The sequence below is a fragment of the Lissotriton vulgaris genome, chromosome 2_1 (assembly GCF_964263255.1).
Source record: "Lissotriton vulgaris chromosome 2_1, aLisVul1.2, whole genome shotgun sequence".
NCBI classification, from domain to species: Eukaryota; Metazoa; Chordata; class Amphibia; order Caudata; family Salamandridae; genus Lissotriton; species Lissotriton vulgaris.
The window spans coordinates 981,898,040-981,912,889 of NC_141687.1; the positions used below are offsets into that span (position 1 = coordinate 981,898,040).

The 14,850-nt window shown below is 45.0% G+C and overlaps 1 protein-coding gene across 1 annotated transcript in view; it reads right to left on the minus strand.

Annotated features, from left to right (window-relative positions):
- The window catches only part of LOC147731509 (uncharacterized), a 30,998-nt gene extending 27,131 nt beyond the window's left edge, over positions 1-3,867 (minus strand). Inside the window, exon 1 of the mRNA XM_086956554.1 lies at positions 3,734-3,867. Coding sequence (XP_086812680.1) covers positions 3,734-3,755 — 22 coding nt within the window. The 5' untranslated portion in view covers positions 3,756-3,867. The remainder of the gene's footprint in view (positions 1-3,733) is intronic.
- Positions 3,868-14,850: the final 10,983 nt, after the last annotated feature.

The window sequence follows — 14,850 nt, forward strand, 5'->3', positions numbered from 1 at the left end:
TGTTTCTCCCTCCCATTGCCCATCGATCAAGTACATTTCCTTACACTGCTCCCAGTTTGCAGAGCTCTTTTTTACTTTGTTTACAAGCACTCCTGAGTACTTGTGTTTTCAGGCTGTCTCCCATGTTCACATACACACATACCACTAAAATGCAAGTGCGTGTACATAAACAAATGCATTTCTGAAAAAGTGGTTAAAACACAAATTTTTCTTTTACATGATCTGATGGTATTGGATTGTTCACTCCCTTGTCCGTCTTGCCATAGCGCAAACTCAAGCCGATGGGATTGGAGCACTTTAAGTGCTCACGAGTCACATTACACAAAAACACATTCATTTTTGTCGCTGATCCTGCTTCAATGAAACATTTTTTTCACCATTGCTGCTTGCCCATCTCCTGCTTCCCTACTTGACCCGTTCCCCCACTACCTCCCTCGTCACTGCTGCTTTTTATTTTTACACGATCCAATGGTATTTGTTTGCTTGTTCCGTCCTCCATCCTGCCACAGGTCTAACACCAGCCCATGGTGTTGGAGCACTTTCAATGCCATTTACATTTCACAATGATACATTTGTTGTCCCAGGCAAGGGTAAGTGATTTGCCCAAAATTGCAAATTGATCAGCTGACCTGAGATATGAACCTGGTTCCCCAGTTCCTTTGTCGGCAGCTCTGGCTGTTATGCCATATCCTCAGTTCACTTCAAAGCTCCTTCACTGTTTCTCACTAGCACTTCCACATTTGTACAGCAAGACCCCGTCAACATCGAACAAGCACTGGCAAAGCCAATATATCTCAGCAATGCCCGAGCTATTGGCCTTGTCAATGTGAATGTCTTTTAGCCATGTTGCGTAGCAGCACATGTGCTGTTCAGCATGGCTGAAAGTCACTGAAAAAAGCACTATGACCCGGCCAGCACAAAGCACATCATAGAGCTTTTTCGTGTTAGGAGGGGCAGGACAATAAACTCAAAATGGAGGCAAAGAGACTCTACATCGGCTCAACATCCTGTGATTCTGGACTTTCAGTAACATTCAGCCATGCTAAACAGCAGATGGGCTGCTTGTTCATTTACAATTGTCTCCATCCCACTGCCTCTACTTTCCTGCTCTTTCTAAATGTCCTCACTACAAATGTAGGCCAAAAAGAATACAAATTGGCTTAAACGCAATGACTGTCAACATGGCATTCACAACAACACCTGGATGGTGAGGAAGGCAGAGGAGGAAGAGAGTATGCAGTAGTGAGTAGAATAGAAGACCAGGTAAAATATAGATGAGAGGTTCAACAGTAATGCAACCCGTCACATGTCTAGTGTATTGCTGCACAACATACCAATCGAAGGGTTAGGACTGCTTGGGTTTCTGAAACACATTTCAGTGCCTGTTATTTCAAGGAGAGGAACCTGACACTAAATATTATTATTCATCTTAAGATAGGGATAAAGATCAAGTAGAAATAAAGGAGTTCCTGCCATGATAAAAATTGTCTCTGCACATTTAGAAAAAGCGAGACGCTGTCATAAAAAGGTCCCATTTTCTCATAGAATGGAGCTGGAACACAGATATGGCTGAGTCCCTGCATACATAGTGCTGAACCCCTGTCCAGATAGATCAAAGTCCAAGCACAGATAGAGCAATGGTCATGTAAATATATTGTTGGGCTTATTTAAAGACAATTGATTTGTTGCACTACACTAGAGCCGATTCCCTGGTATACATAGAGAGCCAGTTCACAGGCAAAGTTGAGTCTATAATAGGAAGTGAGGAGAAGGTGGGAGGGAGTGATAGAGAAGGGATTGACGAAAGAATTTGTGGAAGGAGTTAGAGAAGAGATATAGACTAGTGAAAAAGAAGAAAGTTAAATTTTGCGAGAATATGGAGGGAATAGGGAAGAAAAAGGAGAGGGGAATGTGTCTGAGACATCGAAGAAAAGAGAAGTGTGAAATGGGAGATGGCAGAGTGAGTGGTGTGTGAAATAGCAGCCCAATAATGACGCTAAGGCAAATTATACAGCACATTTAATCTATTCCTTTATCTCCCTTCTTCAGCAGAAGTCTGAATGTCACCTTATCAGTGGGCAATCACAGTGCTGGCACTGGATGCCGCAAGAACCATTCTACAATGTAATATTTTGAACACCAGCACCTTAACAGCTGGAGATCTGGGTTTCAATCCAGATCGGCACTTGACTGAAAATGGTGCAGTTCTGGGCAAATCACTTAATCTCACTGTGCTTAAACTTTACATTTGTGAGATACTAGTGCAAATGTATGTAATTCAAAGATATAGCCCCCACTTGAGACTTCTTCCCATAATATATAGTCTTCAGTGCTAACCAGCTAGGTCCATGCAATATAAATATAAAAAAGACTTGTTTTTACATTTGTCAACAGGTATTCCACTTATTCTGCTTTGTGAATGACCTCACCGTTTAACTCCTTCCATGCTGATGACGGAACCGCTCCGTCATCAGCTGCGGTTGGGCTGTGCTGATGACGGAGCGGTTCCGTCATGGTCCGGCCGCCGCGCCTGCGCGGCGCTGATTTCGCGCCTGCGCGGTGCGTTCTATTGAGCGGGGCGGGCCATGACGGAACCGCTCTGTCACGAGCACAGCTCAACCGCGGCTGGTGACGGAACAGTTCTGTCACCAGCATGCGGCCGCCCCGCCCCGTTAGCGCTGCGGCGGAATAGCACCACAGCGAAAGGGTTAAGCTCTTGGTGACCCATCCTCATTTTGTGACAGGCTGATCTAAGCCCTCCATAATTTTATTAATCCCAGTACATGCTCCACATAAGTAATGGGATTAATACAAGTCTACTTCTGTGTCTGTGGAAGAACATTCATGTGCTCATTGGGAGTTCCTCACACAAAAATCTTGTTTTGTGGAAGTGTTTGTTTATTACGTGGCTCATGTTGCTTTTAGGAAAGAAAATAAACCTTTCCAAAAAGGCTTTAGTGTTTTTATTTCTTTATGTCAGACATGAAGACAGACACAGGACTCTCTTGGTACCATCTTGCAGATATCTGATGCTCATAGGCCTGGTGGACACTTTCGAAGCTCCAGAGGTTGCTAAATGTCTCAGGGGAAAGCAAATAGATTTGGCTTGAAAGAAAAAAACCAAGACACGGGGAGCCGGCTAGGGTTCCACCAAGTTGCACAGCCAAACACTGTATGAATCCAATGAGTTAAACTCAAAACCTTGTTTTAAACTATTAACCTTATTTTCATCATTTCTTTTTTTTCTCCTCTTTACTTGACTGTTGTTCAATTCATTTTATCCATAACACATACTTAACGTTGATATTAGCAGAAAGGCTCAGGAACAAAAGAGGTTCCACATGTCATGATTTTATTTAATCAATCCAATGCATTTCGGGAACTGAATTCCCTTCGTCAGGGGCATTTAGAAAATACAAACGCATGAACTTAACCTATCATAATCAGAATAAATAATATCTTTTTGTTAAAAACCATTTAAATACAACTGTTCTCTTCTATTATAGCATCGCGCACTTAATCAGGCTTTTTCCCAGCACATTTTAGGTTAGCATACATATATCTATTCCTTCAACATCACCATTTTCTTTAAAGTTCCTAATATTACATCCGTAACCAAATCTTAACAGAAATGTAGACGCTCTTAAAAAAGTCCTAATCCCTTTCCTTCAAAAGTTGGTGCCACCCGTTCTTTAGCTCAAAGACTAAATAGGAAAAAACTGTTTTCACTCACCATAACACGCAGGCAGTTGCATATTTAAAAACTACATTCCCAAAGGTTCCAGCTTGTTTTAACTTGACTCATGAAAGATTTGCTCATCGCGTTTACATTTCCCTGCGTGCCGAGGACCGCATGTTTCATTAAAATACTAACTGCATGACTCCCAGGAACCCTTTATATGCAACCATTTATATGCAAGCTCCGCCCTCATTAACCATAGTCAGGTGGTTACTGACTTCTCCCTCCTTCCAAATAAAGCTCAACAACGGACTAACTTCTTGCTTTTCACTCTCTACATTTAACATTGTTTGCATAATCACGACTACATTACCCAAGAAGCAATATCCCACATATCTGAATACACAATCCCTGGATCAACGCCGGAGATCCCATGTCGTTATTCATGTGATATTTATGGAAGTTAAACCCAATTTAACCCCGCGTTGCCCAAAATCAATAATAAATTACAAATTTCATAAAGTTAGTTTATTTTGGTGGTAAAGTCCCTTATTCCTTCTTTGGCGTTTGCAATAGGATTCCTCTTGCTCATTAACATCCATCATGACGGGAGACCCGATTTCTGAGCCACTCATCGTGATCTATGTGCATTAACCGCTTACTTTCTTCAGTCCATTATTTTTGTATTTTATCTGATCATTTTTCACCCTTTTCATCATGGGTGCAAACTCCCAACTTTGAAACGAACAGTTCATGCAATGAATACGAGGGGGTGAGAGATGCACTCCTTCATCCTGCCATTTAATCCGTATTAACACTGATTCGTCACTATATCAGCGTGCAAACTTGTACGCGCTTCGTCCCATTGCGCTGCAATTTAAACCAAGACATGGGGAGCCGGCTAGGATTCCACCAAGTTGCACAGCCAAACACTGTATGAATCCAATGAGTTAAACTCAGAACCTTGTTTTAAACTACTAACCTTATTTTCATCATTTCTTTTTTCATTTTCTTCTCTTTACTTGACTGTTGTTCAATTCATTTTATCCATAGACATACTTCACGCTGATATTAGCAGAAAGGCTCAGGAACAAAAGAGGTATCCACATGTCATGATTTTATTTCATCAACCTAATGTATTTCAGGAACTGAATAAATGCTGTTTGCAAGTGTTAGTACATGAAAGGTAAACCTGTTGGTTTTGTAATGTATGTTCCCATACTGGCTCTGAGGATACCTTTGCCCCCATTGTGTTAAGTGGTAACCCCACCACCGTGGTTAGAACTACTACCTCTTCCTAAACCTAAAGTCTAGTTGAGCCCCAGTTTACTGCACTGCATGACTTTTTCATTAATAAACCCCAATATTTTTAGTTAATGTTCTAATCTAGCCTAATTTCTATTTTGCCTTTTACTATAGTGTCTACAAGCTACATATTCTCTTTCAGCTTATAGTCACTCAGAGTTGTTTTATATACTTGTTTTTATAGTATAACCTAATTGACATTTTTGTAAAATCTCTTTTCTGTTGTCCAACTTTTATGTCAATAGCTGATAATAACTGTGTTCCAGTGCAAATCAGAAATCTCTTAATTCCCTTCCACTATCAGTACACAAGTTTCAATAATGGCTACCCTTCCCACTGTGCTCTCAATCATATTCCTGTACTTAGCAAATCACAGAGTGCCTTTCATTTTAAATGTTTTGATAATACTCCTAAATGGTCACTATTTTATAACCCTTCCCATGTTTCCTGTAAAGTAGCCCAATTTGATATGTTTTTTAGCGGATCTGTGGATCCATCTTGGCACTGTGTGGCCTGCAGTGTAAATCCTCAATGTCTCAGTGGAGCCACATGGAAGCCCTTAAAAGCATTCAACAATTTGCTGGTAATGCTTTGCATTTATAGTTCTGTTTTAAAATATTACTGATTACAATACATACACACCCTACTGAGCAATTTATGGATACCAGTCTGCTTTTCAGTTTCACATTGCAGTCTCTTTTGTTCCCTACCCCTACACTCTTTTAGTGTGGGGGAAGGGAACAATAGTTTCCAATAGTCTTGGCCTACCAGTAGGTCAAAAGTTTACAAGAATTTTTCACAAAAGCATGCTAGCTTCACATCAACTGTAGCAGGTGTAGTTGACTGTTTGCAATTCCATTCATAACTAAAACAACAACATAGCTTTATTTATTTTTCAAAAGCCTATCAGAAAATTAGTTCCTTTTTTGTTAAAGTCAATACCTAATTTTACTGCCATGCACATCTCCACCATCCGATCAAATATCTTCTTATATATTTTACGTGCTATCCTCCATTTTAAAAGCTGCCTCATTCTGCTGCAGCCTTTTCCTGTGTTCTGCTCCTGCTTGTCTCCAAAATGGTCAGAGTCGGGACTGTGGAGGCCATAGATATGTGTTTTGGCCCAGAGAGACTGCTAGAAAGAGTGGCATTGACAGGGACTTAGGTTTACCTCATGTAGGTATTACTTGGGTTGGTCAGAGAGGGTTAAGGTGGCATCTATTGCTGCCTTTGCTTGAAAGCATCGCGGATTGACAACATCTAGACCTCATGATTATGCACTGTGGTGGCAATAACCTAGTCACAATTACTGGGGTAGGACTGGAAATCCTAATGAAGGATACCATTGCTAAATTAATGTTACTTTTCCCACATAGGGGGATATTCTCAAGAATGTGTGATAATTACTGCAAATTTAGCTTAACGCAACTCTTCACATTGCAGTCTATCACGAAAAAATAACGCTGTGTTAACTAAGTATTCACAACACGGAGGCATCATGCACTTGGCCCATGACAACCCGTCAAATGTCTGTGATGAAGTCAACGCAATCCCACAAAAATGCAAAACGCGAATGCAAGAAAGTTGCAATGAGGCCAATCGCGATACAAAAAGCAGCGAAAACCAGTGACAGGCATGCAAATCCCACACGTCATGCGGGAAATTGCACTATAAAAGCAACAAAAAGAACACACCAAAAACAATCCAAAGTGCATAGCAACATGGTTGCACCCGGACCGAGTGCAGAGGTCAACGCCTACCCCTCAAGCCCCACAGACCACCAGCAAGGAAGAAAGGGGTCGGGGGAAGGCCAAGGAGAAGAGGGAAAGGAAGACAGGGTGCAGTCCACAGGAAAGCCAGATCAGGGTCATGGAGGTGACAGAACACTACTATCAACTGACCCACAATTAGACTAACGTGAATGCAGGCGGAGTGTCGAGGAGGTCAATGGAGGAATCCAAGAGGCGCTGGCATGGTATGAAAATCGAAACCAAGCAAACACCCGCTGCCAACAGGAAGGCAGCAACGGTGACAGGAGGTGGGAGTCCAGCACCACAGGAGTATCTGGAGGAAACGGAGGCCACAGTCATCAGTGTGGAGACAGTGAAAGGAGTTGGGAGTCCGGACACAGCTCGAGAGGACCTGACACAACATCAACAGGGTGAGTAATGAGCAGGGACTGGAGGGCCGGGGGAAAATGGGCACAATGGCACACATGCACAGTGATGTGTGGCACACTGTACACCCACAGTGACCCTGGATCATGTCCCTGATTTCCGTGGCACACTGCAGCACACACACATAGCAATCACAGCACATCCACATTGACGACAATGTGGTACAATGTGCAACCCCGACATTGAAGAACAGAGGACACAACTGGCTCTGCACATGCGCAGAAACAGACCAACTACAGCTAACAGAGCAGGAAACTGTGAGATGGAAATGTACGCGTACAACCTCACATCTGTCATGTAGTCCAAATGTACACTGACCCGTATCAAAATCCAGCACCTCCCAAACAGTCACAATGTACATTGCCATACAGTCTGCATGTAAACAGGAACAATGCACCAACATTCATGTCAACATAATGTCAACATGCATCTCCCCTTCACATTGCAGAGGGACATAAAACACCTCAGCAGAGCAGAGCAGAGCAGACAACTCATCAGTGATGCTGGAGAGGACCACTACACCTTCGACACCGATCCCCTACAACAGCTCATGGACATCCCAGGCAACCTACCACCAGGACCAGGCCAGCCAAGCTACATAGAGGAGAACCCAGCCCTGCACAGACCACACAGCAGGAAGCACCCGCCCGCACGGCTGGCCCCTAACACTTCACCAAGCCACACATGGCATTCCAATGCCAGGTGTCAGAATGCCAAAAGAGGGTGGCCCAACAGGTGCTATGGGGTCCGAACCCATGTAAGATGAACTAGAACACATACGTGAGTGTATAATTCCCTTCAGGGACCACCTACACCCAACAAAGGAGACCCACACTGCAACAGAGACACATGCATTTGCACATTTCCAGTACAGAACCACGCCCGGAGGCACACAATTATCATTCACACACCCACGCAGGACCTGTGTATGACAGCCCAGTCTACTCCTCTTATGTATTGAGTGGGTAACTACAAAGCTACATGTCCAAGCTCTAACCCGCTGCCTGCGATGACATGTTTGCGTCCGCTGTAAACAGCACAATGTAATGTGTCAGGGCCCGGGGCCCTCATGCATCCAATATGACCACAAGGACACACGCAGATAGTTTGTGGAACTGGCTACGGGAACGTGTGCCCGGCCACTTTATTGGCAGGGTCACATGTACAGTGACACCAGTGCTGGATGTGTGTGGGGAGAGTGTAAGCCAGTCCTCATGGAGTGGTTGGTGCTGGCAACAACTTGAACAGCAAACACTATTAAAATGGAAACCGAAAACACCAGCATCACAGAAAAAGTGCGGAGCATCATGGAGGTAGCCAGAGCAAGTACAGAGGTCACCCAATATGGAAACAGAAGTGTCCCTGAGTTGCAGTGCAATGAGTTTAGGGCACTTGAGCTGATCCCAGAAAAAATCCCAGAAAAAATTGTCTGGGATTGTGTCCCTTCGGGATATACCTACACTGCCTGAGTTGACATTGCAGCGTAACCTCTCCACAGCACAAAACTCAATCAGTAACAGTCCATGGGTTGCGGTGCGCTGAGTTAGTGGCATCTGGAGTGCTGAGCAGGGTATCAGGCAGATGATGGCATCCACGACAGGTGTGAGCAACTCCGTTAGTCTGCCAGTACGACTGTTTCAACTCTGGCAGTTGGCAGTTGGAGGTGGTCCTGGCGGTGGTAATGTGTGCCTCCTGCAGTGATGCAACGCCGGGGCCGGTCAGGACTCGATTTGATGTGTGAGCCCTGGTGGACTGCAGTTGAGGCCGGAGGCAGCGGAAAGCGCATGGCGACAGACACATGGCATTGATGACCCCAAGGCCATCCTCTCAGAGGCCATCCAATATCTCAGAAGACAGGGTCCCTGACTTGAGCTTCACAGGGTTAGTGGTCCCGGATGCACTGCGGCCGGCACAGGTGCATCGCCACAGGACGGTGACTTGTGGTGCACTGAGACAGGGCTACGCTGACTGAGTGGGTCCTCATCAATGTCCAAGGAGAATGCGGTGGAGGGTTGAGGGGGACAGTGGAAGGTGTCCTCCAGGGCATGATGCAGAGGGCAGAAGCCGCCCGGAAGCAGCAACTAGAGGAGTGAAATGCTACAGGTTTCACCACCAATTCGCCACCAAACTTCAACCAAAGAGTGTCTAGGAATGTCGGGGAACAGACTTAGTGCCACCGGGGCTGAGAGATGCCGGCACAATTATATGAACTTGGCCATTGCTAAATCAAGACTCAGTGCCAAATATGTGACCTACTCGAGGGCAGTAGTCGGCGTGTGCCCACAGACACGTGTGGTTGGAATACTATACACAGACTTGGTGGCACCACATCGAAGGGAGTATAGTGATATAAACTCTGCCATAAATAATGTTCTCTGCCATAGTGTAATCAATAATAAGTTCAAAATGTGTGACCTACTAGTCCCCTGTGTATGCCAGTGGACTACGTCAACGGGAAAGGAGTACTGTGTGCCTGTGTGCCTGTGTCGCGGAAACCGTGATGGTCTGAGGAGGCTGCAAGGGCCACGGCCCTCGGGCTTGGAGCTTGCACTGGCACGTGGTGGCCCCTCTTTGCACAAGCCAGTGTCAGTAGGTGAGCATTGAGGCCTGGGTGCGCAGGGGTGGGCAAGACTGGTTAGGGGGCCAGCGGCCCGGGGTGCAGCAGGCACACAGGATAGCAGACAACACCACTCACGGTGACAGCATCGGCCTCGTGGCATGGTGTGTGGCACCTCCCTGGCAGAGACGTTGGGCATTCCGGAAAAGAACCACGCCCAGAGTTACGTGCCTTTTATTCACACCCCTGCACTAGCCTGGCATACGCCGGGTCAGCACCCTCTGCTCACGCTTATGGAGGGAACGTTGTTATGGCAGAGTTTTTGGCTTTATTTAGCAGTGGTATAGACCTTAGTCTTGCTCACATCTAGTATAGGCATTCTTAGCCTGTGTTGGCCCTTTTAAGCCCTTTTTTCCAGACCTAGAAGAGGATAGCTGCTTAATATGATGATAGATCCTTTATTCTTGACTTTAACCTGTCTATTGCCTATTGGCTTTGACATATTAGATGGTTTATGTAGGTATTCTGACAGAGCTAAGGGGCATTTCATCCCTTTCAGGCCTACAGGCCTAGAGCTAGAGGGACTCCATCTTGATGAAGCTGAGAGGCTTTTCAGGGTAAAGGCAAAGTTTATAGTTAAGGCTGTTTTTCACTTGGAGAGAACCGGTCTGGGCCAGCCCTTATCGGTAGGCTGTATTATTCTCTGTGTGGAAGACACAACAAAAGGCCGGCCGGCTGGGTGTGTGTCCTTGATGCGAGGTGATGCAGAGACCTGGTGGGCGGCAGGCTGATGGCTGGAACTTTCCATGAGGAAACAGCATTCTATATCAGTGAAGTGCAGAGGCGGAGCCAGTCGAGTCGAGTAGAGTGAGAGTCGAGTGGAGGTGGCGAAGCCAAGCAGTCGTGTTGAGGTGGAGGAGTGGTAAGCAGTGGAGTGGAGTTGGCAGAGAGAGAGAGAGTTCAAGCTGGAGAGAGCTGAGTTGAATAGTGAGCTGGAACTGAAGGAAGCAGTCAGAAGCAGTTACTTATCAGGAGGAGGTGTGAATAGCTGGAGTCTGAAGTAATGCCTTTTAGAAGAGGAGGAGGAGAGATCGTGGACTAACCTGTGGGAGCAGAGGGAGTTAATTGGACATTGGCGCAGAGACAGAGTGAACAAGCTAGTGGAATGAAAAGCATCAGAGCGGCAGGAACCATTAGATTGAAGCTGGAAGGTGGAGACAGTTCGTGGGAGAGAGGAGTCCAGTGCAAAGTGATCAGCGCAGAGGTGTACCCAAGAGTGCAGGAGAGAGAGAGAGTCTGAGATGAGCCAAGGCACAGATGAGAGAGGTACCCAGATGACAGCTAGAACAAGACTACACACTAATAAGGTGAAGGCGCTCCTGTTATATTAATTTACTTTACACTTGCATCTTAATCTTATCTTTATTCCCTAGGCTTTTGCATTGCTAATCTTTTCTCTTTCAGCGGTGTGTTCTACCTATAGTCTTTGTCAGTTACATGTGTTAATTATAATACAGATCTGTGTATGTATCTATATTGTTGTGATTAAAGAAACCCCCAGTTTATTAGTGAACTGCCACGCGCTTCATATTTTTGGTCAATCTAGGTAAATGTATCTTCTAGGTGTTTACTAGGTACATGAATGGATGAGTAATCCCAATCAGGTAAGTGGTGATCACATAAATAGGGAGTGAGTGGACCTATGATGCCAAGAATAAGAGGTACATTATATTAATTGGCTAACTCCTAATATTGTAGTAGCAGACCCTTAGTGAAGAGACTTCCCAATATATATATATATAAAGGTGTTCATAGGAATGTGGTCGTCGTTGATATGCGGCGTTAGTGAGAACGTTGGGTTGGATACCAGCGTGGATACCCACAGGATTGTGGCTTGAATAAGTGAGAGCGTCAGGTGGGAGACTGGCGTGGAGGTTTGCAGGATTGCGAACCGTTTGGAAATAAGGGAGAGCACTGGGGCTGCAGACCCACGTGTGTAGACGCACCGGATTGTGTGTCATATCTGCCCCAGGGTAGATTAGTCTGGGTCTGAGTGGCCGCGAGACTATAAGTTATCCTTAGTAATCAGTGAGTATTCTTAGTATCCCTATAGATTTAGTGGTGTTTTTAATAATATGAGCTTGTATATTGCGAGTTCCCCATCCTCAGGTAGGTACCCAGGTGCCTGGATAGTTGGTCCTGAGGAGGGATGTGATTACGTTCTGGCTGGGTTGGAGGGGCCCCTAGGGGCTGATCCCATCTAATCAGAAAATCCAGCCATAACAAACGTATCAAACTACATTTCCGTCTTCTTCCCCACTGGTTGGGGTGACATGGTTGCGTCAACTTTCCACAACACTACAAACACCAGCAGTGCATGTCGACATAGATATGTGTGTGGCCTCATACTGCAGTCTGGCCATCACATCCAAGCCACACTTGGCATTGTGTTCATTCTCATTCATCAGTCACTTGCCTCCTTCGCACATGCCTGGTCCCCACCTCTTTCCACAATTTGCTATTGTGTGCCTGAGGTGCCATGCCATTGATGGCTTATGTGCATGGCTGGCCCAGGTTCCCACAGTAAGTTGTGCGGTCATGTCTGATGGGTGGGCATGTTGATTGGCATGTTGTATGTGAGCTGGCGATGTGTGCATTCCCAGTGTTTTGAGTTGCCTGATTGTGGAGTTGAGATGCGTGTTGTGTTCATTTGGTACTTGACAACGAGATCCCTTTGGCGTTTGTCTTACAGTGACCATTAGGGCGTTTCAGGGCTTGGCAGTTGGAGGCTGGAGATTTTTGCTCAGTAAGGGCTAAAGCGGCACGCTTGATTTTTGGACAAAATTCTGGTTTGGTTTAGGTATCATGTGCGTTGCATCATACATAGGCAGGCAATGAGGAGATTTTTCTCTAACTTGTGACTTCTTGAACTGTTCTGTATTTGTGATAAGTACTATTTTGTTATAATATTATATTTATTTTAATATTTTTGACATGCCTGTTTCAAGCACGCTTTGAAGGATGTGTTGCTTTGGCCACCCTCTGGTTCATCACTGTGGATTATGGGGGGGAAATGCAAGCACACCTGCACTGCTTCAACTGACATGAATTAATTTGGGGTTGATTTATTAATGTGTCATTGTTTTAAAATTCCAGTCTGGCACCTGCTTCCTTATCTGTAATTTGCTTTCTGTTGCAGTGCAATTTTTTTTCCAGGACCTTTGTGGCCTACTTGTAGCTATTCTATGAGCCTGCTGTGAGGGTCAGAGCAGGGTCATAGAATTGTTGCAACTAGCAACTGAACTCTGGAGGGGCCCCAGTCAGGAAGCACTACAGGGAATGGTTACTAATGATGAGTTTGAACTTTTGCACCTGCTGAGTGCTTTCAGTTTTGCAAAACTCGTTTTTCTGCAGAACAGCAACTGTAATGCCCCAAACAAACATAGGCAACTGAACTCTGGAGGGGACCCTCAGGAAGTACTACAGGGAATGGTTACTAATGATGAGTGAACTTTTGCACCTACGGAGTGCTTTCAGTTTGGCAAAACTCATTTTTCTGCAGAACAGCACCTGTAATGCCCCAAACAAACTGACTTGTGAAAGTTGATTTCTAATCCAAAAGGGATCCAAAGAAAGTCAAAAGGCCTCAAATCCCAAAAAGTGCAGGCAAATGTCAACCTGAGGAGTTATTCTGATACAAATCATCATTTTCAGAAGGTCTAGGCTGCTTGCTAGTGGATTTCTTGTGCAGAATTGCAAATTTTGTAATTTCGCGAGTGCGAGATTGTTGCTGCCCGCCGCACCTACATATTCGCAATTGCGAACTCTCGCGATGCGTCGCCAAACTCCCGCGGGATCCCGCAGCAAGATCCAAAATGGCGCAGCACTCGCAAAATATTGAGAAAAACAACTCGGCAAACGCTGAATGATGGTAAGTGAACGCCGCAATATTGTATCACCAAGAAAAAAAATCCGCTACGTGCGAATTTGCGGATTTTCGGTAAATTCACGAGAGTTCGCGGATTGCGAATTTACCGAAAATCCGCAAAATCCGCGAGCGGAACGGATTTCCGCCCATGCTTAAAGCTGACCCTCCCTGCTGACGCACTGAGAGAGACGCTGTCTTTTCTCCTGCCGAGAAATCCAGCTCCAGTGTTTCCCTGACACCCTCGCGGGTTGCTGGGAGATCGAGTCCTGAGAGAGAGATACAAGACCTCCTTCATTTTATACCCAAGGGACGGAGCTGATTAGACCCATAGAGAATTCTTGATTCAGATTCTTGGCAACAACTATAACTCATATACTCCTTCCCTGTACTAGCCTTAGGTTAGGTACACTGGGGTAGGCATATCTTAGAAACACCAGTTGAGTACGTTTAGTCATTATTTTATCATTGTATGTATTTTATCCATTTTAAGTATCTTACGGCTTAGAAACCATGTAAATGCTTTAACAGTATTATTTCATAATACTCCTTTTACTGTACGCACTTTACTTTATGATAAGTATTCCAATTGTGGCAATTCATTTCTCTTGCATGAGAAAGAAGACTGCTCAATAAATCACCCTTTTATTGAAAACGCCCGTCTCTGTATTTCTCTGCATTTCTGGTGAAACGAAGCATGCACGATTGACTGAGTAAAATAGCTATCTATTGTTTCCGCGACTCTGGAGATATACTCCTTATTCTGGAGGGAGCAAAGTTGTTATGTTTATGCGGTTGTCAGAAACTAATCCCTTGAAATGAATGAAATGAAATGAATGAATGAAATGAAATGAAATGAATGAATGAAATGAAATGAATGAAGTGAAAAGGGATTTATAAAGCGCATGGCTGCCCTCGAGCGTCCCAGAGCTAAAACGAAACACAGGACCACCACCAAATGTAACTGAAGAGAGAGCCTACAGGGGGAAAAGGTGAGTCTTCAATGCTTTGCGGAATCTCGCTAGGTTAGGTTCTTTCCGCAGGGCCAGCGGTAGAGCATTTCATAATTGGCCTGCGTTAATGGAGAGCCGGCGGCCGCCGGACCTCACCTTTTTTGCTCTGGGTATCACCACAAAGTTACCATCATTCGAGCGAAGGGCTCGCGTTGGTTTATAAGTGCGAACCAGGTCCCTAAGAATTGGAGGGC